We start from the raw sequence: 24,923 nt of genomic DNA on the forward strand, positions 1-24,923 counted from the left end.
CCATGGCCACTTGTGCAGATTTTGTTGAACACAGAAAAAATGTTGACACCTCCATAAGGAACTTGAACCTTTTTTTTTTTTTTTCTTGTATATCTCTTTGCTCTTGTGTTTTGTTCGTTTGTTATTGCATTTGTTGAAATAAAGTTTCGAAAAAAAAAAAAAGATGTTGGCTGGGGAATCTTCCTGTCACGGCAGAGATAGGATGGGAACTTGTATAGAGAGGGGGCGGGCTTTCAAATGACCTTGTCCCGGTCGCCCAAAGCCAGCAGCAGCCCTGTGTGTGATGTGTCTTTGATGCCGCCTGAGTGCAACGCCTGCAAAATGATTCTTGGGTGTCAGAGAGAGATGCGTGTTTGGGCAACCAACTGAAATTATCGTACATATTGGATTTTTTCCCATTACTGATCGTACAGAGGGCAAAACTATCGTACAAATACGATAATTATCGTACATCTGGCAACACTGCACCGGAGCCACCCATCCTCTGTGCTCCGGGACCTCCCACTTTACAAATGAAGCACTGCCTGCCACGAGATGCGCTTTGTTTACATCCATGTGAGAAGAACGTGAGCCAATGAAATTGCAACATGGTAACCCTGTCACTCTGGCACATCGAAAACACAAAACGTGATGACTAAAATTATAGTATCGAGTTCGCAAAAAAATAGTGAATGATTTTGATATATAAAAAAAATGCTAAATATTGGTAGGGACTATTTTGCCATCCCAAAATATTGGTTGTGACTTGTCCCTATGGTCCATATGCAAACCTACGCCCCTGTGTAGATCTGTTCATTTGGAAATGGTGGCCATTTTTTTTACGCCAAATAGCCATTTTGAGCACTTAAAGGCAATTTTCTCAAAATTTGTCAATTTTTTTTTTCTAATTTGGCAAGGGCGTAATTTGTGTCATTGACATTGTTCCCATCTAAACATCATATTGGTAGATTGGTTCATTTGGAAATGGTGGCCATTTTTATGGCGAAAACAGCCAATTTGGGTATTTGGACCCAGTTTTCTCAAAAATGTCTGATATTGCTTATTGACATTATTTGCATAGAGATTCGTTCATTTGGAAATTGTGCCCATTTTTATTCTGCAAATGGCCCTCTTGCCAGCACGGTGGCTTAGTGGTTAGCACTGTTGCCTCACAGCGAGAAGGTCATGGGTTCAATTCCCGTGGCCTTTCTGTGTGGAGTTTGCATGTTCTCCCTGTGTTTGCGTGGGTTTCCTCCAGGTGCTCCGGTTTCCTCCCACATCCAAAGACATGCGGGTTAGGTGGATTGGAATCTTTAAAATTGTCCTTAGGTGTGTCTGTTTGTTTGTCTATTTGTGGCCCTGCGACAGACTAGCGTCCTGTCCTGGGTGTACCCCGCCTCACGCCCTATGACTGCTGGGATAGGCTCCAGCCCCCCGCGACCCTTAATTGGACTAAGTGGTAGAAGATGGATGGATGGATGGATGGATGGCCCTCTTGCCTTGGGCCTTAATTGAGCTTGTAACCCACAGGGCCCTTGACACTCTAGTCCCCCCCCCCACACAGTTGACTCTGTGCATCAAGGTTCACCAGATCCAAGAGTATGCCCTCATTATACGCCCTTTTGGTGAGTTACCAGATGTTTTTGGGTTTTCGCATTAACACACTGTAGCATTTACTTATTTATGTAATTATCTATTCATTTCATTCACTGCATTCACTTTTCCAAAGCCCAGAAAAAGTATCAGCTCTATTTTTTTGCATTTTCACCGTTAACTTGAGTTTTGTCCTTGTTGTATTGTTCTAAATAGAATTAAATTCTAAATTACAAGTTGTCTTGTAATGGCGTGTTCCTCTGAACATGCATGTGCATCATGACGGAGCATTGTGTTCTGCTGCCGCTGCCAGGCCACTCACCACTCCTGATGAGTCATCCCAGCTCCATTATGTCCGGGCAGGCGCTTCCTTTTGTCTCTGAGTGCACAGTTAAAAAAAATAAATAAAAGCACAAGGAAGAAAGAGCCAGCAGGCCGAAGAGATGCAGCCTGTCAATAGTGATTATACATGACAGGATGCAATTTAAACTACACGGCTGAGCAGCCATGTGCTTCGTCGTCATCACGTAGGTGGTGTGTGTCTGGACAGAAACACAACAATGGACAGTTGTGCTTTGTGCTAGCCCCCCACCCACCCACCATGTAAAATAATTAACACATTTCGTGTCCCCTTGTTTTTGTCTCAGTCCTGGACAGAAAGAGCAAAAGGACAGACTGAAGACGCAACAGATTTGAAGAAGAGGAAAAGAGCGGAAGGAGGAGAAGCTGCAGAAAATGACTATGGACAGACTGAAGAGGAGGCAAATGGTGCAAAAAAGAAAAAATGTTTGGATCCTTCCTCTAAACTTCAGGCTTTTGCATTTAACAAAAATTAAATGGTTCTAAAGTTTTGTTGACAACAGTTGTTGCTGATATTGTTAAATTTGAAATTGTTGATGTCCCACTGAAACTGGTTTCTGTGCAGTTGTTAAATTGTTTGTCTGAGAGAGAGAGTGAGTTGATCAAAATATTATGTGCTTTGTCTGTAGTTTGTTGCTTGAACCAAACATTTGAAGACTTTTAAAAACACCATTGAGAGTGCGTGACTGGTTTTCTATAACTACAGCTCCCCCCCACACACAGACACAAGTTTTTTTAATGATTGAATAAATGATTGTTTTCATCTAAGATGTGTGGTTGTGGTTTTCTTCTGAAAAAGCACGTGTGGTGGTAAGATTTGTATGTTTGGTCAGCTGTGGCAGAACCCGCGGCGATAAAATGTTTGCACCTGTTCATGCTTCTTTATTTAAAAAAAAAATAATTTTAAATGCACTCGTGGTTATATCACTCGGGAGGAATAGATGGGTTTTTAATTTCAATTTATTTTCTTTTATATAGTGCCAAATCACAACAAAGTTGCCTCAAGGTGCTTCACACAACACACCAACCCCCAGAGCAACAGTGGTAAGGAAAAACTCCCTCTGATGATTTGAGGAAGAAATCTCAAGCAGACCAGACTCAAAGGAGTGACCCTCTGCTTGGGCCACACTACAGACACAAATTACAAAACAAATATGTATAAAATTTTGCTGGTGCACAAGATGGGAGGGTTGCAGAAGTAGACACCACACCCATCTCTGGATGGAGCTGCACCTGAAACAGTAAATAACTTAATCAGGCATCAGAAAGACAGCAAATACAGTATAACCTGTCAGCATTAAGTAACAAGAACAATAGAAGAAATACTAAGGTGATCGCTGGCCACTAGCCTAAGCGTCACTAAAAGACCCACAATTTAGGGTTCTTCGACGCTTGGTCATGTGACTGACTGATGGGTTATAATAGTTCCCGGAATGCTATTGTTCAGTGACTTACTGTGACCACTTCTGTAATTGTTGTCTGTAAACATGTCTGTTTTTCATCTTTTCCTCAGAAACCATCAGACTTTAGTGGAACCCTTTAAAAGTTCTAAGGTGAGGACCAGAATATTGAAGAATAGGCTGAGGGGTGTGACAATAACAAGCTCACAGAGAGCAAAACCTTCAAATGATGTCTCCTCTGAACTTTACCAGTCACTTTTCAACAAACTATCTGTAGAATTTGTACTCTATAGGACTCTTACTCCTGGGGGGCAGTGTCACACGATTAAAAAAAATAATAATAAATGCACTCCTTGAAAGTTGATGGATTTTGACCAGTCTTTCATAAAGTGGTTCAAAGATGATTATTATCCCAAATTATGCTTAAGGAAGGCTTAATCCCTGACAGGGTGCGGGGTGGATTCCCTGAAAACCTTCAACTCCTACCCAGTAAAATCTGGTTGGATTTTCTGACTTGTTTTGACTGTAGGATTAATACTCAAGTGGCTGCCCGGACTGTCACGTCTCTTGTTCATAGTTTGAGTGTCTGTACATCAGATGTCACATCAAAGTTACAAGCACTGTATTTTCTGGAGTGTAAGTCCCATCACACTCGTTCACTCATCTTCAACTACTTACACCAATTAAGGGTCACGGTGAGGCGGGGTACACCCTGGACAGAACGCCAGTCTGTTGCAGGGCCACAGAAGTCACACCTGATTTGTTTAATTAATAAGCCCACGTACAAGTTTGAGATTGGGAAAGGTGAGGTAGGTCAAAGTACAGTTGTAGTCAGATGTTTACATACATGCATCATGGGAAACCAATTTAAATGAACCAATTCTGCCAAGAAGAGTGATCAAATATCCACTCAGAATTATGCCTGAAGCTTGTTGATGTCTACTGAAAGTGTCTAGTCAATGTGCTGCTTGCTAAGTGATGTGAACCTGAATGTATAATTTTGACCCTGTGTGGATTATAGAAAAGTATGCAGCCCGCCTAGGGACATGGTTATTTTTTATTTTTTTGGCCCAGATTGTGTTCCCTCGCAATACCTTTTGCATTCCCTCATAATATTGTGTTCCCTTGTAATAACTTTTGATTCCATATTTCCAGCCTGGCGACACACAGGTTTGTCGAAATGTTTGAATGATTGCACATCATGGACAACCAGAACTAGATTAAGATTTACTTTAACCTGGGGCTCACATACAATAATATACTGGACCGAGGCTTTGTCAGACACAATGTGATTACGTGCATGAAGACTCTGAAGCGTATTTTAAAGAAAAACGGTCTGTTTTGGCGGCTATATGATGCACTAGAAGATGCCATGCGCTTTATTCGGGGGGGGGGGGGGGGGGGTGTCATGCCAAAGCTGTTGTATAAATAAACTATATTTCATACAGAGTCTTACAGCTGGGGAAGTTGTAGCAACTTATTCCCTCATCTCACGGGACCCCATTCTCTTGTGAATCCTGTTGCTGTCTGCTGTGTATGTGTATGCGCGCATATGCGTTCAGTCTCCCCCCACCTGATTCCACTCACTGTGTTCTCTGATAGGCGTGAGCTTTAATATGATAGTAGGTTATTGCGAGGGAACGCAATAATCCGGCTCCCCCCAAAAAATTAAGCACCATGTCCCAAGGCGGGCTCCATAGAAAAGCAAACAACAAGCATTTGATACAGTGGATCATCATATTCTACTTGATAGGCTGGAAAATCACTTGGGGATTACTGGCAGTGCCCTTGCATGGCTGACGTCATACTTGACCAGTCGTTCTCACTGTGTTTTGTACAGTAACACTACCTCTAACCTTAGTGACATGAAATTTGGGGTTCCACAGGGGTCTGTCTTAGGCCCCCTGCTTTTCTCCCTTTATATAGCACCCCTTGGGCACATATTGCGGCATTTTGGGATTACCTTTCACTGCTATGCAGATGATTTGCATATCAGTGATGCCGGTATTTGGTTAGACTCTTTCTCTCCGATTGTTCTCTCTGAGTTATTTTCATTAGTTACTTCATCCAAACCATCAACATGTTTATTATACCCCATTCCTACCAGGCTGCTCAAGGAAGCCCTACCATTATTTAATGCTTCGATCTTAAATATGATCAATCTATCTTTGTTAGTTGGCTATGTACCACAGGCTTTTAAGGTGGCAGTAATTAAACCATTACTTAAAAAGCCATCACTTGACCCAGCTATCTTAGCTAATTATAGGCCAATCTCCAACCTTCCTTTTCTCTCAAAAATTCTTGAAAGGGTAGTTGTAAAACAGCTAACTGATCATCTGCAGAGGAATGGTCTATTTGAAGAGTTTCAGTCAGGTTTTAGAATTCATCATAGTACAGAAACAGCATTAGTGAAGGTTACAAATGATCTTCTTATGGCCTCGGACAGTGGACTCATCTCTGCTTGTTCTGTTAGACCTCAGTGCTGCTTTTGATACTGTTGACCATAAAATTTTATTACAGATGTTAGAGCATGCCATAGGCATTAAAGGCACTGCGCTGCGGTGGTTTGAATCATATTTGTCTAATAGATTACAATTTGTTCATGTAAATGGGGAATCTTCTTCACAGACTAAAGTTAATTATGGAGTTCCACAAGGTTCTGTGCTAGGACCAATTTTATTCACTTTATACATGCTTCCCTTAGGTAGTATTATTAGACGGTATTGCTTAAATTTTCATTGTTACGCAGATGATACCCAGCTTTATCTATCCATGAAGCCAGAGGACACACACCAATTAGCTAAACTGCAGGATTGTCTTACAGACATAAAGACATGGATGACCTCTAATTTCCTGCTTTTAAACTCAGATAAAACTGAAGTTATTGTACTTGGCCCCACAAATCTTAGAAACATGGTGTCTAACCAGATCCTTACTCTGGATGGCATTACCCTGACCTCTAGTAATACTGTGAGAAATCTTGGAGTCATTTTTGATCAGGATATGTCATTCAAAGCGCATATTAAACAAATATGTAGGACTGCTTTTTTGCATTTACGCAATATCTCTAAAATCAGAAAGGTCTTGTCTCAGAGTGATGCTGAAAAACTAATTCATGCATTTATTTCCTCTAGGCTGGACTATTGTAATTCATTATTATCAGGTTGTCCTAAAAGTTCCCTAAAAAGCCTTCAGTTAATTCAAAATGCTGCAGCTAGAGTACTGACGGGGACTAGAAGGAGAGAGCATATCTCACCCATATTGGCCTCTCTTCATTGGCTTCCTGTTAATTCTAGAATAGAATTTAAAATTCTTCTTCTTACTTATAAGGTTTTGAATAATCAGGTCCCATCTTATCTTAGGGACCTCATAGTACCATATCACCCCAATAGAGCGCTTCGCTCTCAGACTGCAGGCTTACTTGTAGTTCCTAGGGTTTGTAAGAGTAGAATGGGAGGCAAAGCCTTCAGCTTTCAGGCTCCTCTCCTGTGGGACCAGCTCCCAATTCAGATCAGGGAGACAGACACCCTCTCTACTTTTAAGATTAGGCTTAAAACTTTCCTTTTTGCTAAAGCTTATAGTTAGGGCTGGATCAGGTGACCCTGAACCATCCCTTAGTTATGCTGCTATAGACGTAGACTGCTGGGGGGTTCCCATGATGCACTGTTTCTTTCTCTTTTTGCTCTGTATGCACCACTCTGCATTTAATCATTAGTGATCGATCTCTGCTCCCCTCCACAGCATGTCTTTTTCCTGGTTCTCTCCCTCAGCCCCAACCAGTCCCAGCAGAGGACTGCCCCTCCCTGAGCCTGGTTCTGCTGGAGGTTTCTTCCTGTTAAAAGGGAGTTTTTCCTTCCCACTGTAGCCAAGTGCTTGCTCACAGGGGGTCATTTTGACCGTTGGGGTTTTACATAATTATTGTATGGCCTTGCCTTACAATATAAAGCGCCTTGGGGCAACTGTTTGTTGTGATTTGGCGCTATATAAATAAAATTGATTTGATTTGATACATGCCGATAACTGCTGGTAATCTCGTTCACATAAAATCCTTAGAAGATTGCCTTGCAGCAGTGAGAAGTTGGATGTCTAGAAACGTCCTACTTTTAAACTCTGATAAGACTGAAATGATGGTTCTTGGTCCAGTGAGACATCGGCATCAATTTGACCAGTTAACGCTCAGCCTCGGCTCATGTGTCATACATCACACTGACAAAGTGAGGAACCTTGGGGTAATTTTTGATCCTTCGTTGTCCTTTGGCCTCCACATTAGAAATATTACTAGGACTGCTTTCTTCCACCTGCGAAATATAGCGAAGATTCGTCCCATCCTGTCTATGGCTGATGCTGAGACCCTGATCCATGCATTTATCTCTTCTAGATTGGACTACTGCAATGTTCTATTTTCTGGTTTACCGCAGTCTAGCATTACGGGTCCCACATAGGTGTAACAATCCTGCCAGTCAAGGCATTTCTGGGTCTGTGTCTTCCACAGGTTGGTTCAACCATCACTGTACTGCCAACTGATGTAGATGGCGAAGCAGGAAGTTTGCCCCACATGAAGATAATTGATAAGTGGACTGCGGTGGAGGCCACTTTGTGGCTGTAGTGTGTCACATCGTTGCAATTTCAGCATGCCAACCTTGTCAGGCACCGTCACTTCTCCAACTCTCTGTTTTAGAAAGAAAAGAGAAATGGTGCTGGCATTCTTCGTCAAATACACTACTGGGCTCAGACATGAGTCGCCAGTAGCAGTCTTTCTCATCCATCGGATAATCGTCTTTATGGCAGTGCTGCCCAAGCTCATGTCATCCGTCTGTCCAGGTACCACAAACGTGGGGATAATCATTTTGCAGTCATACACCTCTACTTTGGCGTCGCATGCAGCTGAAGGCTCAACTTGATGACCCCCACATCCAATAATGACAACATCATCTGCAAAGTGTGGATTATGTTCCAGAACGCGCTGTACAGCTGATTCACTCAGTGTGGACCCTGTCAACCCACTGTTCATCATCTCCCTCAGAGAAACACCTGCAGCAGTGACAGTGATGTAGAACAAACTGACTTCTGAATTCTGTGTGTGCCTTGAAATATGACAGTTTTGCTTGAGGGCACACTGGAACAGACTGAATCAAAGACTGACTCAAAGTCCTCAATATTAACTGAGGGAGGAACACGAGTAGGATCTGCACCATCTTCCCTTTGATGTAGATCCTCTAGTTTCCCAACTGTAGACACGGTGAATGCCATCTGCCCAGAGCAGCTGCATCTGGAGTGATCAGGTGAGAAGCATTTATAGCAGAGGTTCTTGTCACGACAATGAGTGAGTGCAGAATGGTTTGCATCGCCACAGATGGCACATGGTATTTCATCCAGCCCCTCAATCCTGGGGCCTTTCGTTCTAGGCTGCCTGGTGGTACTAGCTCGGGTTGGAGTAGGTCTCTCCAGCATAACTTTCTCCAGCATGCTAATGACACTTTTCAGTGCCACCAAGTCTGGTGAATTGGGTGTGTGAGTCTGTTGAGTCAGGCGGAGGTACCGCAGTGTGAAACACTTCAACTTTGTTCACATACACATTCTCACTGGGCTTCCTACTCACAGCAGCTGCAGCATCCCTCAAATCTCTCTGTGTGGTACTCATCCAACACATCCTGAACCTCCACTGCAGTCCACTTATCGATTGTCTTTGACCTCAAAGTCACGGCAAACTCTTTGGAGGGACAGTTCTTTATAAGCATACGTGTCACTTCTGGATTTGGGCAGTGTAGTTCCTTGCCCTGTTCTTTGAAGTGGTCAGCAGTGACATCTGCAGCCTGGGCGAGCCTCAGCCAGTAGTCATACGCATCCTCAGTACTCCCAGGAAGTGCAATGTAAAAGTAGACACACTGTCCACCTGGGAGCATAAGAAGCTGTCCAGTAAGGTGAGCCTGGTCTGGGGTGAAGAGCCAGCTCCAGATCAACGGGTCACCGGACCAGTGTGAAGGGTCACCGCTATGTGTCACATGCAGTAGTACCACACTACCGTTGCTTCTACAGACAATGACCAGGTAGATTATGGGGTGTTTTATTACAGCACTTTCTTGCAACACAGCATACAGCACCTCAGTGGTGACTGTGGGAAAGATGACATCAGTTTCAGGACAGTCTGAACAACACCAAGTCCTCTTTCCTCTGTGCAGCGCTTGTACCCACGATCTAGTTCTTTCATTCATGACCCAACACTCATAACCATAGGTGAGACTAGGAATGAAAATTGACCAGTAGATCGAGAGCTTCGCCTTTTGGCTCAGCTTCCTTTTCTTTACAACAGTACGGTAGAGCGAATGCAATACCGCCCCTGCTGTGCTGCTTCTCCGGCCAGTCTCACACTCCATCGTCCCCTCACTCGTGAACAAGACCCAGAGGTACTTGAACTCCTTCACTTGGGGTAAGACCGCATTCCCTACATGGAGTAGGCAATCCATCGGTTTCCTGCTGAGAACCATGGCCTCAGATTTAGAGGTGCTGATCCCCATCCCAGATCCCCCTTCACACTCAGCTGCGAACCAATTCAGTAAGTGTTAGAGGTCACAGGCTGATGAAGCCAACATGACCACATCATCTGCAAAAAGCAGTGATGAGACCCTGAGCCCACCAAACTGGAAACCCTCCTCCCCCCGACTACGCCTCAATATCCTGTCCATGAATATCATAAACGGAATCAATGACAAGGCACAGCGCTGGTGGAGGCCAACTCCCACCGGAAATGAGTCTGACTTACTGCAGAGCACCCGAACATAGCTCTCGCTTTGTGAGTACAGAGATTGGATGGCCCTGAGAAGGGACCCCCTCACTCCATACTCCCACAGCACCTCCCAGGGTACCCGATCATACGCCTTGTCCAACTCCACAAAACACATGTAGACTGGATGGGCATACTCCCAGGCACCCTCCAGGATCCTTGTAAGAGTGAAGAGCTGGTCAGTTGTTCCACGACCAGGATGGAACCCACATTGTTCCTCTTCAATCAGAGGTTTGACTATCGGCCAAACCCTCCTTTCCAACACCCTGGAGTAGACTTTAACCGGGAGGCTGAGTAGTGTGATGCCCCTGTAATTGGCACACACTATCTGGTCCCCCTTTTTTAAATATGGGGACCACCGCCCCAGTTTGCCACTCCTTGGGCACTGTCCCAGATCTCAACGCAATGTTGAAGAGACGTCGGGCTAGGCGTGTAGGCTAACATACACCTAGTGTCGGGTCTCTAAGGGAACCATCACCTTATCGTGGTGGAGAGGTTTGTGTGCCGCTATGAACCTGGAAGCTGTGTTGTCTGGAGCCTTTGTGTTCCTGGTAGGGTCTCCCATGGCAAATTGGTCTCAAGCAAATGGCCAGACTAAGAACGGTTCACAAGACACCATGACAACGAGGCAGAGGAAATGTGATCTGGCCCGGAGGAAGCCTGGCGCCCCTGTCTGGAGCCAGGCCTGGTTGGAGGGCCTGTCAGCGAGGTGGCCTGTCAGCCCTTGAAGACAGGCCACCAGCGAGAAACGTTACATTTATTTTTTGTTAAATAAAGCCTTTTTTTGTATTGGAGCGCTGTGGCTGTGCAAATCATTCGGTTTCTATCATTCAGGAAGAAACCAACAGTCTATAAGGGAAATAAGGCATGAGCATGTACAGTAGTGTTCAGAATATTGGTAGTGCTATGTGACTAAAACGATTAATCCAGGGTTTTTTTAGTATATTTCTTATTGTTACATGGGAAACAAGGTACCAGTAGATTCAGTAGAGTCTCACAAATCCAACAAGACCAAGCATTCATGATATGCACACTCTTAAGGCTATGAAATTGGGCTATTAGTAAAAAAAAAAAAAAGTAGAAAAGGGGGTGTTCACAATAATAGTAGCATCTGCTGTTGGGCAAGGCCTTTAATCCCCTATTGTTCCCGGTGTGTAGTGAGCGCCTTGTATGGCAGCACCCTGACATCGGGGTGAATGTGAGGCATAATTGTAAAGCGCTTTGAGTGTCTAATATATAAATGCAGTCCATTTACCATACTACGTTTCACAAATTCTGAACCTTTATGAACACCCCTAGTTGATAATTTAACTTTTCTCTATTTGTGGTGGTGTTGTTTTTTTTTCTTATTTTTCCATTTTTACTTCTTTGTTTTGAAATAGCCTGTCCTGGCACTATGTCAAACTGGAGAACTGTTTATTTCTCGCCATATTTGTTGTAAATGTTTATTTGCATAATAATAATAAAAAAAAAAAACGTTTAGCAAATTCGCTCCCGGCTGGCTGTGTGATTTTTGTTTTGTTTTTTTTGTTTGTTTGTTTGTTTGTTTGTTTGTTTTTTTTGTTTTTTTTGCAAATTACTTCGTGGAACAATTGTTTCCACAGCGCCCTCTGATGGTCATAGTAGAAAGGCACGCTACTCGATCACCAGTGACCAGTGAGGGAGGGGTCATAGTCCGGAGGCGGGCCTACACAGACACGCGCGGGGGCCGACTGACCAATAGGAGCAGTCGGTGGTTCACCCGGCGACGTAAAAGCGGAGGATGCTGAAGCTCCGCTTTATGGAAACACCGCGGGTCCAGAGAAACTAGTAGCGAGGAGAAGTCAGGACAAGTGATGGAGAACTCCAACCACTACAGCCCCGGCGACAAGAAGGACGACGGCACCGTGCTGAACGGACACTTTTCCGGCGTGGTGAAGCGGACCGCGGCAACTGCCGCCGAGCCGGGCTACCACCGACCGGCGTCCTCCGTGATAGAGAGCTGGAAGGAGGAGCGCACCAGGAGCGTGGAGGACAACGAGCTGAGCCTGCCGGCCCTGGCCGCGGCGTACACCAGCATCCTGCGGGGGCTCGGGGAGGACCCTCAGCGGCAGGGACTCCTGAAGACGCCGTGGAGAGCCGCTACCGCCATGCAGTTCTTCACCAAGGGCTACCAGGAGAAAATAATCGGTGAGTTTTAAATCCCCAAAGCTGCTCACACTCACAGCAGGCTGGGATTTGTTCAACAGGTGGCACGGAGCGGCACGGATCACTTTCACCAAGATAACTAACTAATCAACAAGATTGATCCAGTGATGGATGTGTTTTGCTGGTATCGGCTTACTTCTGTGCGGCGATCGGAGGACTCGACTGAGACTTTAAAGGGGACATATTACTGCACACGTTCAGAAAAGAAAAACTGCGGTTTCTGAGTCACATATATATATATATATATATATATATATATATATATATATATATATAAAATTCCAAAGTGCACGTCAGCATTTTTTCCAAATGTAAACATCAAACATGTGCAATTTAATTAAAAAAAAAAAAAATTTTCAATGTAAAAATTAAATGTGCAATTTAAAATAGAAATTCTGAAAAGTAATACAATACAACAATCAAAACCAGAACAATAAATGTAAATAACAACAAAACCATTCAACGTTCAAACTGCACAAAGTTGACATAATGTACCATTTGTGCACTACCAGTGATGCTTACGAGTCTTGGCTTGTGCAATGACTGTTACTTTGTCATCCAAATCCAAAGACCTTCTCACTTTGTTCTCTATTCAAATGAAAGTCCTGAAAGTCTCCTGGGACATGGTGGACCTGAGGTATGTTTTTATGAATTGTAGGGCTGAGAAGCTTCTCTCCCCAGAGGCAATAGTGATTGGAAGAGCAAACAGCAGACAAAAGCCAATGCTTAGGTTTACATGCAGATCCAAAAGCTGCTCCTTGTAAATGTAGTTAAGCGTTTCCCATGAGGTTGCATTATCAGGAAAGGCAGTAACAAGCAGCCCTGACCTCCAGCACCAAATCCTCTGAATCTATGCCATCAATGGCCTTTTTTTAAAACTTTTTTCTATTAGTGTGCCACTCTGAATAGCAGCTCACATTTCTTCTTTTTAAAAAAGAAAGCCATAAAGATAATAAACATCTTCAAGTCTGGAAGATCTGCCATTTAGGCAAGGGTCGTGTCTACTAGGACGAGGAAAAAAAAAATCTGTATTGAAGTGTTCCTCTGGAGTAGATTGAGTTTCCTTTCTGCTTTCATACAGAAACTGTCGGGTTGTTTTGCGTTGCCTCTTCTTCTGGAAATGTCAGTTCAATTTCAAGCGTTGCTGTAAAACTGCCACGTGTTGAACAGAGGAACTGAAAAGTATTTATAGCCCCTGGAGAACACCAAAAAGCAGATAGATATCACTGAGGATTTTGCTTCTTCTGCCACAACCAGATTCAGGGTGTAATTGCTGCAGGGGACACACAGGGCCTTCTCATGAAGATGTAAAATTCTTGCTTGGACACCTTGCTTATGACTCATGTTACTTTCATTGTCACGAGACTGTCCATGAGAGTCTGTAAGGTTCAAGTTTAACATGGCCAATCTCTCCAACAGCGTGTCACATAAACCCTTTCCAGTAGTGTCTTTTACACCAGTTCACTGATGACTCACAGTTTACTACCCTCAAGACAATTAGTGCAACAGATAACTGAAACAATCCTTCCCTTGGTGATACAAGCATCACATTTGGCGTGAATGTTCTTCATAAATCAGTGTTTGAGAAAAAAGTGCGGGCAACTTGAAAATCCAATATGGTGGCCAGGTAGGGATCAATGAAGAATTACACAGGGGTCAAAATTTAAAAATGCTCCAATCATATTGAAAACTATACCACATTATGTGTCTGATCACAAAGATTCCAAAAAGGTATAGTTTGGACTATCTATGACTGAATGTTATGGAGTTATGGGGTAAAAACAGCAAGAATGGTGACAAAGGTCAATCTCAGTTTGTACAGGAGTCAAAAGTTAAACTTGCTCCAGTTTTGGTAAAAGGTGGTGCAAATTATTGGTTGAGCTAATGGGATTAATAAATGGAATAGTTTTGACTGTGTTGAATGCTTGGTTTGCAAAGTACATGTCAAACAATGTCGATGTACATTGGATTCTGTGGCATGTGACATATGTTATGTGACAACTGAGCATGACATCGTGCAAACTATTCCTTTTTAAAACCCTATTAACTCAACCAATAATTTGCATCAAATCTTACAAAGATTGGAGCAACTTTAACTTTTGACCCCTGTACAAACTGAAATTGACCTTTGTCACCATTCTTGCTGTTTTTACCCCATAACTCCATAACATTCAGTCATGGATAGTCCAAACTATATATTTTTGGAATCTTTGTGATCAGACACATAATGTGGTATAGTTTTCAATATGATTGGAGCATTTTTAAATTTTGACCCCTGTCTAATTCTTCATTGACCCCTACCTGGCCACCATATTGGATTTTGAAGTTTTGAAGGTTTCTCATCATTTTGTGGGAAAACTATATCTTTCACCTGAAATGGTCCTTTTATTACAAGTGAACACTTTTCACTATCACTTGGTATGTCTGTGCAGAGTCATCTGATATCAAATCTCTTGTCGTTATAGATCGGGCAGGGTTACTTTCTTCATGAGATGATGCTGTGTCCATGGATGTTGCCTGAGCTAAAATACACAAAAAAAAAAAGAAAAAGAAATGTGCACCACATTATTACAAATACACTTTAGAGGCTACAGTGTTTGTTGTCAATTTAAGATTATCCTAAAATATTAGTATGCACACCTGAATAGGCTGCTTCTGCCATGCTGATCAAGGGAGCTGGCAGTTGGCATGCCTGTTACTGCACTACTGGTTGATGCTGACTGGCCACTGATTGTGGATGCATGTAGGGTAGTGGTGTTTGAAGTACCAGATATGGAGGTAGTGCTGCTTGAAGGAACAGGGATGGAGGTAGTAGTGCTGGACATGGATGCTAACTGAGCTAAAGGCAAACATAGTAAGAATGAAAGATGCCGTGTCATGTCACGGGGAATTTTTAAAAGTTAAAACAGATATAGTGTGACAAATATTTACTTACAGTTTTCGTTTATCAAGATTTGGGGAGGGTGCGGGGTAGCTTCTTTAGTCATCATTGATGCTGGAAAAACTCGTCCATGCATTTGTCTCCTCTAGGCTTGACTACTGTAACTCCCTGCTCTTTGGGATCTCTGGAAAAACCCTTCAAAGGCTCCAATACATTCAAACGAGTGCAGCTACAATTCTGATGAGAGCACATAAACAGGAACACATTACACCTTTACTCCATAACCTTCGCTGGCTTCACATCACCTACAGAATCCATTTTAAGATTGCTTTCATCACCCACCAATGCATCCATGGTAATGCCCCCACATACTTCAAAGACCTCCTGACTCCCCACACATCTTCCCATTTCCTCCGTTCATACAACACTAATCTTCTCCATCTCCCTCGCACCAAGCTTCACAGCATGGTAGACAGGGCCTTCTGTTCAGCTGTCCCTCATATTTGGAACTACCACCCTGACCATCAGAGGGCTCCACAAACTGTGGAAGCTTTTTTTAAAAAGCCTCAAGACATACCTGTTTAGACAGGCCTATCATAGGTCCCAATAATTTGAATCTGTTGCATCTTAATGACATTTATTATTATTATCATGGCATTGTTGAACATGATGTCATTAAATGTCATGTTACGCTCATTTTGTGTAAAACAATCAGTTCTGTTGATGAATGTTTATTTTCTATTATGAGTGGAATATTTATCTAATCATATAAATTAGGGATGAGCGAGTACACCACTATCTGTATCTATTCAACCATCTAAATGACTGTATCTGTACTCGTAGTGGGCGTGGTTTAACCAAAAGTTGCTGGGGCTTAAATCAGTCCATTATTTTAAGTCTGAAATTGATATGGATTGATCAGAAGTTGCTATATTTATTGTTTATTTGAAAACTATTTACAAAACAGCCTCAAAATTGAGATTCAAATCGGTGTTTTTGATCACAAAAGTAAACTAAGTTTTTTTATGAACTCAGAACATGAATGTTCTTAAGTGTATGGATGAATATTTACAGAACAGCCTCAGAATTGAGATTCAATGTTTTTGATCACAATCGTAAAGGAACTATTTTACAGAACAGGTTTTTTTTATAAACTCAGAACATGAATATTCTTAAGTGTATGAATGAATAACAGAACAGTCTCAGAATTGACATTCAGTGTAGTAGGAAGTTATGAACTACCAAGAATGCATGAACAAAAGTTGTCATTCAACACAACTTTATTTTTTTAATTTTATGATCAAACTGATTTTTTTTTTTCAATTAATTATTTTCACTACCCAATGTTCTTGGCATTTTTTTCAACACAAAGTTAAACAATATTGATTAAGATGTGTGTGTGTGTGTCTGTGCATGCATGTGTGTCTGTGTGTGCATGACTGTCTGTCTGTGTGTGCGACTGTGTGAGATGGAGAGAGAGAGGTTGTTCGATTGACCAATTTATTTTTATGAACTGCAGTGAGAAAGTGTCAGATACTGCATGCAGCTATATTCAATAAAAATATTAATATAAGCTACTTTGTGTGTTCAGCTATATGTGTGTATGTGTGTAAGTGGTCTGTAAGACTATTTTTTAATGATCTGTGTGAACTTGGTGATTCATGTAAACATCCAGTGATAGCAAACAGGGAAATAATATGTCAGCCTTATTCACTGTAGTCTTCTCAAAAGCATCGCATTCAGTACAAGCAAAGTTTTCCAACTGACTTTATATCACCAACAAAATGAAGAGCAAACAAACGGTTAAAAATCAATCAATCAATTTTTTTATATAGCGCCAAATCACAACAAACAGTTGCCCCAAGGCGCTTTATATTGTAAGGCAAGGCCATACAATAATTATGTAAAACCCCAACGGTCAAAACGACCCCCTGTGAGCAAGCACTTGGCTACAGTGGGAAGGAAAAACTCCCTTTTAACAGGAAGAAACCTCCAGCAGAACCAGGCTCAGGGAGGGTCAGTCTTCTGCTGGGACTGGTTGGGGCTGAGGGAGAGAACCAGGAAAAAGACATGCTGTGGAGGGGAGCAGAGATCGATCACTAATGATTAAATGCAGAGTGGTGCATACAGAGCAAAAAGAGAAAGAAACAGTGCATCATGGGAACCCCCCAGCAGTCTACGTCTATAGCAGCATAACTAAGGGATGGTTCAGGGTCACCTGATCCAGCCCTAACTATAAGCTTTAGCAAAAAGGAAAGTTTTAAGCCTAATCTTAAAAGTAGGGTGTCTGTCTCCCTGATCTGAATTGGGAGCTGGTTCCACAGGAGAGGAGCCTGAAAGCTGAAGGCTCTGCCTCCGATTCTACTCTTACAAACCCTAGGAACTACAAGTAAGCCTGCAGTCTGAGAGCGAAGCGCTCTATTGGGGTGATATGGTACTACGAGGTCCCTAAGATAAGATGGGACCTGATTATTCAAAACCTTATAAGTAAGAAGAAGAATTTTAAATTCTATTCTAGAATTAACAGGAAGCCAATGAAGAGAGGCCAATATGGGTGAGATATGCTCTCTCCTTCTAGTCCCCCGTCAGTACTCTAGCTGCAGCATTTTGAATTAACTTAAGGCTTTTTAGGGAACTTTTAGGACAACCTGATAATAATGAATTACAATAGTCCAGCCTAGAGGAAATAAATGCATGAATTAGTTTTTCAGCATCACTCTGAGACAAGACCTTTCTGATTTTAGAGATATTGCGTAAATGCAAAAAAGCAGTCCTACATATTTGTTTAATATGCGCTTTGAATGACATATCCTGATCAAAAATGACTCCAAGATTTCTCACAGTATTACTAGAGGTCAGGGTAATGCCATCCAGAGTAAGGATCTGGTTAGACACCATGTTTCTAAGATTTGTGGGGCCAAGTACAATAACTTCAGTTTTATCTGAGTTTAAAAGCAGGAAATTAGAGGTCATCCATGTCTTTATGTCTGTAAGACAATCCTGCAGTTTAGCTAATTGGTGTGTGTCCTCTGGCTTCATGGATAGATAAAGCTGGGTATCATCTGCGTAACAATGGAAATTTAAGCAATACCGTCTAATAATACTGCCTAAGGGAAGCATGTATAAAGTGAATAAAATTGGTCCTAGCACAGAACCTTGTGGAACTCCATAATTAACTTTAGTCTGTGAAGAAGATTCCCCATTTACATGAACAAATTGTAATCTATTAGACAAATATGATTCAAACCACCGCAGCGCAGTGCCTTTAATACCTATGGCATGCTCTAATCTCTGTAATAAAATTTTATGGTCAACAGTATCAAAAGCAGAACTGAGGTCTAACAGAACAAGCACAGAGATGAGTCCACTGTCCGAGGCCATAAGAAGATCATTTGTAACCTTCACTAATGCTGTTTCTGTACTATGATGAATTCTAAAACCTGACTGAAACTCTTCAAATAGACCATTCCTCTGCAGATGATCAGTTAGCTGTTTTACAACTACCCTTTCAAGAATTTTTGAGAGAAAAGGAAGGTTGGAGATTGGCCTATAATTAGCTAAGATAGCTGGGTCAAGTGATGGCTTTTTAAGTAATGGTTTAATTACTGCCACCTTAAAAGCCTGTGGTACATAGCCAACTAACAAAGATAGATTGATCATATTTAAGATCGAAGCATTAAATAATGGTAGGGCTTCCTTGAGCAGCCTGGTAGGAATGGGGTCTAATAAACATGTTGATGGTTTGGATGAAGTAACTAATGAAAATAACTCAGGCAGAACAATCGGAGAGAAAGAGTCTAACCAAATACCGGCATCACTGAAAGCAGCCAAAGATAACGATACGTCTTTGGGATGGTTATGAGTAATTTTTTCTCTAATAGTTAAAATTTTGTTAGCAAAGAAAGTCATAAAGTCATTACTAGTTAAAGTTAATGGAATACTCAGCTCAATAGAGCTCTGACTCTTTGTCAGCCTGGCTACAGTGCTGAAAAGAAACCTGGGGTTGTTCTTATTTTCTTCAATTAGTGATGAGTAGAAAGATGTCCTAGCTTTACGGAGGGCTTTTTTATAGAGCAACAGACTCTTTTTCCAGGCTAAGTGAAGATCTTCAAAATTAGTGAGACGCCATTTCCTCTCCAACTTACGGGTTATCTGCTTTAAGCTACGAGTTTGTGAGTTATACCACGGAGTCAGACACTTCTGATTTAAAGCTCTCTTTTTCAGAGGAGCTACAGCATCCAAAGTTGTCTTCAATGAGGATGTAAAACTATTGACGAGATACTCTATCTCCCTTACAGAGTTTAGGTAGCTACTCTGCACTGTGTTGGTATATGGCATTAGAGAACATAAAGAAGGAATCATATCCTTAAACCTAGTTACAGCGCTTTCTGAAAGACTTCTAGTGTAATGAAACTTATTCCCCACTGCTGGGTAGTCCATCAGAGTAAATGTAAATGTTATTAAGAAATGATCAGACAGAAGGGAGTTTTCAGGGAATACTGTTAAGTCTTCTATTTCCATACCATAAGTCAGAACAAGATCTAAGATATGATTAAAGTGGTGGGTGGACTCATTTACTTTTTGAGCAAAGCCAATAGAGCAATAGAGCATTCTGACAGTTAGTGTGACTCGGGGGTGTTGACTCATTTAAACTAACATATTCATCCTGCTGTAACCAGGTTTCTGTTAGGCAGAATAAATCAATATGTTGATCAATTATTATATCATTTACCAACAGGGACTTAGAAGAGAGAGACCTAATGTTTAATAGACCACATTTAACTGTTTTAGTCTGTGGTGCAGTTGAAGGTGCTATATTATTTTTTCTTTTTGAATTTTTATGCTTAAATAGATTTTGCTGGTTATTGGTAGTCTGGGAGCAGGCACCGTCTCTACGGGATGGGGTAATGAGGGGATGGCAGGGGGAGAGAAGCTGCAGAGAGGTGTGTAAGACTACAACTCTGCTTCCTGGTCCCAACCCTGGATAGTCACGGTTTGGAGGATTTAAGAACATTGGCCAGATTTCTAGAAATGAGAGCTGCTCCATCCAAAGTGGGATGGATGCCGTCTCTCCTAACAAGACCAGGTTTTCCCCAGAAGCTTTGCCAATTATCTATGAAGCCCACCTCATTTTTTGGACACCACTCAGACAGCCAGCAATTCAAGGAGAACATGCGGCTAAACATGTGACTCCCGGTCCGATTGGGAAGGGGCCCAGAGAAAACTACAGAGTCCGACATTGTTTTTGCAAAGTTACACACCGATTTAATGTTAATTTTAGTGACCTCCGATTGGCGTAACCGGGTGTCATTACTGCCGACGTGAATTACAATCTTACCAAATTTACGCTTAGCCTTAGCCAGCAGTTTCAAATTTCCTTCAATGTCGCCTGCTCTGGCCCCCGGAAGACAATTGACTATGGTTGCTGGTGTCGCTAACTTCACATTTCTCAAAACAGAGTCGCCAATAACCAGAGTTTGATCCTCGGCGGGTGTGTCGTCGAGTGGGGAAAAACGGTTAGAGATGTGAACGGGTTGGCGGTGTACACGGGGCTTCTGTTTAGGGCTACGCTTCCTCCTCACAGTCACCCAGTCGGCCTGCTTTCCCGGCTGCTCGGGATCTGCCAGGGGGTAACTAACGGCGGCTAAGCTACCTTGGTCCGCACTGACTACAGGGGCCTGGCTAGCTGTAGAATTTTCCACGGTGCGGAGCCGAGTCTCCAATTCGCCCAGCCTGGCCTCCAAAGCTACGAATAAGCTACACTTATTACAAGTACCGTTACTGCTAAAGGAGGCTGAGGAATAACTAAACATTTCACACCCAAAGTGCGGGAGAGACGGGAGAAGCCGCCATGCTAAATCGGCTAAGAGCTAGTAGCTACGCTAAGCTAGCGGATTCCTAAAACACGCAAAGTGAATAATGTGTAAATAATTTAGAGGTGATTCAGCAGAAGGAGTGCTTTAGTTAAGGCACGTAAAGATTACACTGGGAAACAAATCGTAATCTAGATAACTAGATCAATCTAACTGCGCAGATTAAACAGCTAACAGATACAGAAAAACACCGCTGTGCTCCGGAACAGGAAGTGATACAATACCGCAGTGACAGCCAACCACCCAATAAATAAATAAATAAACCCAAGCAGAGCGGAGGCAGTGACCGATGTGACACTAGCCATTTTCATCTCTGTCTTGTCAAAAACACCACGTACAATATGAAACAAGTTCACCAAGTAACTTTAAATATCATACAAACCGAAAAAGGCGTTCACAGTGTAATTTAACAGTCTAATTTAACATATTATTTTTTCTTCTTTCTTGGTAGTGGGACAAAGTGCTGGCATCCTCCAGCTCAGTCTGAGAAACTCACCCAGAGCAGACAGACACTGAGGGGCTTCTTTAAAAACTCTTTAAAAAAAAAACCCTTAACAAGTAATTTTCATCATAACGAATTAACGCATTTCCAGACATCTTCCAAAACAATGGTGTCATGTGGAGAACAGTTTTTATCTGTGATGATGAATCCTGGCAACAGGCCAGATTAAAATACTTGATTTAATCCTTGAGCTGGCTTCTAAAGTTTTAGCTTTTGTTAGCCTCATGTCTTCTTCTCCATTTTTTGTAGAAGCGTTACAGCTCTACATACACGCCTGGCATATGTACTATAGCATTTTCACACTTTCACTGGATCTGTGAGAATGGAGATATTTATTGAATGGAGCATTTTTTGAAAATGACAAAGAAAAAGATTCTATAGCAGAAGTTCAGTTTCAGTGTAGACAAGGCATTAAAAACATGGGATGACATTAAATTAAAATAATAAATGAGGCATTATTTTCTTGGGGGTGCTAAGGGGATGCTATGACAAATCCAGGCAGAGCTCTAGCGCCCCCTCCCCTGGCACCGCCCATGCCATATCGTACATATGTACTACAGCTAAGCACAGTAATTTAGGTGCATTAGCAGTGTACAACATTCTTGCACAGAAAGTCAAGGATTTAGAGTTTTTAGCTTGGTTGTTTGAACACAACTTTCATTTGATAGAAAAAAAAGGATAAGCTTTTGTTTAAGGCAACAGGTTTTTTTTACATACAGCATGTTTGCTAAGCAAACAAGTAATAGGCCTTTGCAGGTACTTTGACCTGGGCTGGCTAAATTAAAACTGCATGACGATCCACTGTTTTGAGCTAAATAAGACCCAAATAAGCCAACACTCATCACTGTAGTGTTTTCTTTTCTTCCACTTTTCTTTCTTTTTTGCTTCCAGAAGAATAACTTGTTTTCATTTTGACACTGTGCAGTGCTCATGAAGCAGCGTGCTCATGTTTGTAAAAACGCGGCACTTTCTGTGAGGGTTAGGGCCCTGTCAGAGAATCTGAGACGGCCAACCGTGCTGTCAAGGCAAACTTTTCCCTGTCTCACTGCTGTTGTGTTTCTGAATTGGTTCAAAGTGTGTCGGACCCAAGCAATTGCCTGCCCTGCCTATTCGCACCCAGCGCCTCGAGTAGCAACACATAGGCATTTGACTCAAAGCAAACAGAGTCTTTTCAGGGATTCCTTGAGCAGGAAGTAGTTCCTGTCTCAGCCTGCATTCTGAACAGGTGCATGAAAGTCTGTCTGTCACAGCTTTCTGAAGCAACACAGGTGTTCAGAATTCTTGCTTTGTGCAGTAATCAGGGCAGAAAAGATCATGCTGTACAATGATATAGTGTCCAGACTAAAGGAGGCTAGTAAACCACTATGTACTGTAACAGTAAAAAGTAAATGACAGCATGTTAGACCAGGATGGAATGAACATGTTCATGCTCTTCATCAGCATGCCAGGGAAGCCTTTAAAAACTGGGCTGCCCTAGGTAAACCAAGGCATGGCCCTGCATGCAGACGAAATAGGCAAAGAGATCCTGAATAACAAGCTTGGAATAGAGACAGGTACAGGAGGAAAAATAGGATGCCTACTATGGATGGAAGACATAGCCCTCATATCAGAGACGGCCAAGGAAATGCAAACAATGCTAAACATAACAAACGATCTAGAAAATAGGTACCACATAGAATTTGGGGAAGAAAAAAATCAAAGTTATGACAATAGGGAAATCAAAAGATGATACAAATTTCTACATAGGACCCAAGAAACTGGAAAAATGTGTAAATTACAAATACCTAGGGAAAATAATCAACAATAACAACAACCAAACCGACCAAATAGAAGAAGCAAAAAAGAGAGCAGAAGGAGCCTTACAAACCATCCTACAAATAGCAGGAAGCCCGGGTCTAAAAGGAATAGAAATGAGAGTTATCTGGCAACTAGTGGAATCATGCATAATCCCAATAATTGTGTACGCAGGAGAATCAGTGGCAACAACAAAAAAAGAGGGAAAAATTAGGAACCAAATCTTGGACAATATATTAAAACGGCTCTTAATACTACCAACAACAACACTGCGAGAAATCATGTATGCGGAAACGGGGCTCTGGGATATAGACCATATAATATAAAAAAACAAGGTCAACTTCCAAAAAAGGATAAATACAGTAGGATCAGACCTAATGAAAAGTATAATCAACAACAACAGTAAACCATGGAAAAGGGAAGTCAACAAGATTAGGGAAAAACTGCAAATAACGGATCAAACAAGCAAAGGAGATATAAAAAGGAAAATAGATGAACAGCTAATAAAGAATATCAAAGAACAAGGAGAGATCAAGTCAAAGGTAAAACACTACATTGAAAACGTAAAAACGTTGGAAATCGGAAAAAGGAAACCCTACCTGGACAAACTAAACAGGATGGAAGCACACAGCCTCATGATGGCAAGAACAAGAATGCTGGCAGTAAAATGCAACTATAGGAATAAATACACCAATGTATCCTGTAGGTTCTGCAATGCTGAGGAGGAGACCCAAAAACATATACTAGAAGAATGCCAGCAAATCAATACGCAAGAGTACCCGAAAGTAACAACTGAGGATATCTTTGAAGAGGATACAACCAAACTAAGAGAAACTGCGAAAGCTCTTACACGGATCGAGGAAAATCTAAAATACCAATGTGCTGCTCCCCCCTGAAAATGGTAGGGTAGCATCCAGCAGACCTGGGAACGCACACGAGACGAGAGGTGAGCTTAAAAAGCAGGCTGTCTCACAGTTTAAAATATGGTGTGCTTTCAGCGGCGAGCGGCTGCTTTCAGCTAAGCTGATCAGACCTGATCTTACGCTGATCAGGTCATCACAGACATGAATAATGAAATGCTGTGATGATTTAAACTTTTAAAGCGCCAGTTGACCACGATCATGTGTGATCAGAATGACGTGCTGTGTGATCTGTCGGCGTGGTGATCGCCGACAGTGACAGCACTTTAAATGTTTAAACAGTGCGTTAATCGGGCGTGATGACGCTGATCGATCGATCGATCAGGTCATCTGATGATCACACCACAGTGACGGCACTTTAAAAGTTTAAAATCATCGCAGCACTTCTGTGTGTTCAGAGTGCAGCACTGGCATGAGAAACTTGCTTTTAAACGCTGTTTCCAGCCACAAATTAAAGGATTTAATTTTCTGAGGTCATTTTCAAAAATCAGGAGTTTTATGTGGATTCATGTCCGTCTATGATGGTTAATTGGACTGAAATGAACAGGCCAGATACTCCTTGTGTGAATGAAACAGTCATTCTGCATACAGGCCGTAGCTGTCAGTGACCAGCATTAATGGACAGATGAGTAAATTACAAGAAACGTCTGCCA

The 24,923-nt window shown here is 42.1% G+C and overlaps 2 protein-coding genes across 3 annotated transcripts in view; both read left to right on the top strand.

The window, feature by feature from the left end:
• wdhd1 (WD repeat and HMG-box DNA binding protein 1) overlaps positions 1 to 2,641 on the top strand; it is a 104,217-nt gene extending 101,576 nt beyond the window's left edge. For both annotated transcript variants that reach the window (XM_034193164.1, XM_034193165.1), the window contains exon 25: positions 2,220 to 2,641. In XM_034193164.1, the coding sequence (XP_034049055.1) occupies positions 2,220 to 2,408 (189 nt within the window). In that variant the 3' untranslated portion in view covers positions 2,409 to 2,641. The remainder of the gene's footprint in view (positions 1 to 2,219) is intronic.
• Positions 2,642 to 11,823: 9,182 nt separating this feature from the next.
• Positions 11,824 to 24,923, top strand: part of gch1 (GTP cyclohydrolase 1) — a 54,269-nt gene continuing 41,169 nt past the window's right edge. Inside the window, exon 1 of the mRNA XM_034193166.1 lies at positions 11,824 to 12,282. Within this exon, the coding sequence (XP_034049057.1) occupies positions 11,949 to 12,282 (334 nt within the window). The 5' untranslated portion in view covers positions 11,824 to 11,948. The remainder of the gene's footprint in view (positions 12,283 to 24,923) is intronic.

This window comes from Thalassophryne amazonica, chromosome 2 (genome assembly GCF_902500255.1).
Source record: "Thalassophryne amazonica chromosome 2, fThaAma1.1, whole genome shotgun sequence".
NCBI lineage: Eukaryota > Metazoa > Chordata > Actinopteri > Batrachoidiformes > Batrachoididae > Thalassophryne > Thalassophryne amazonica.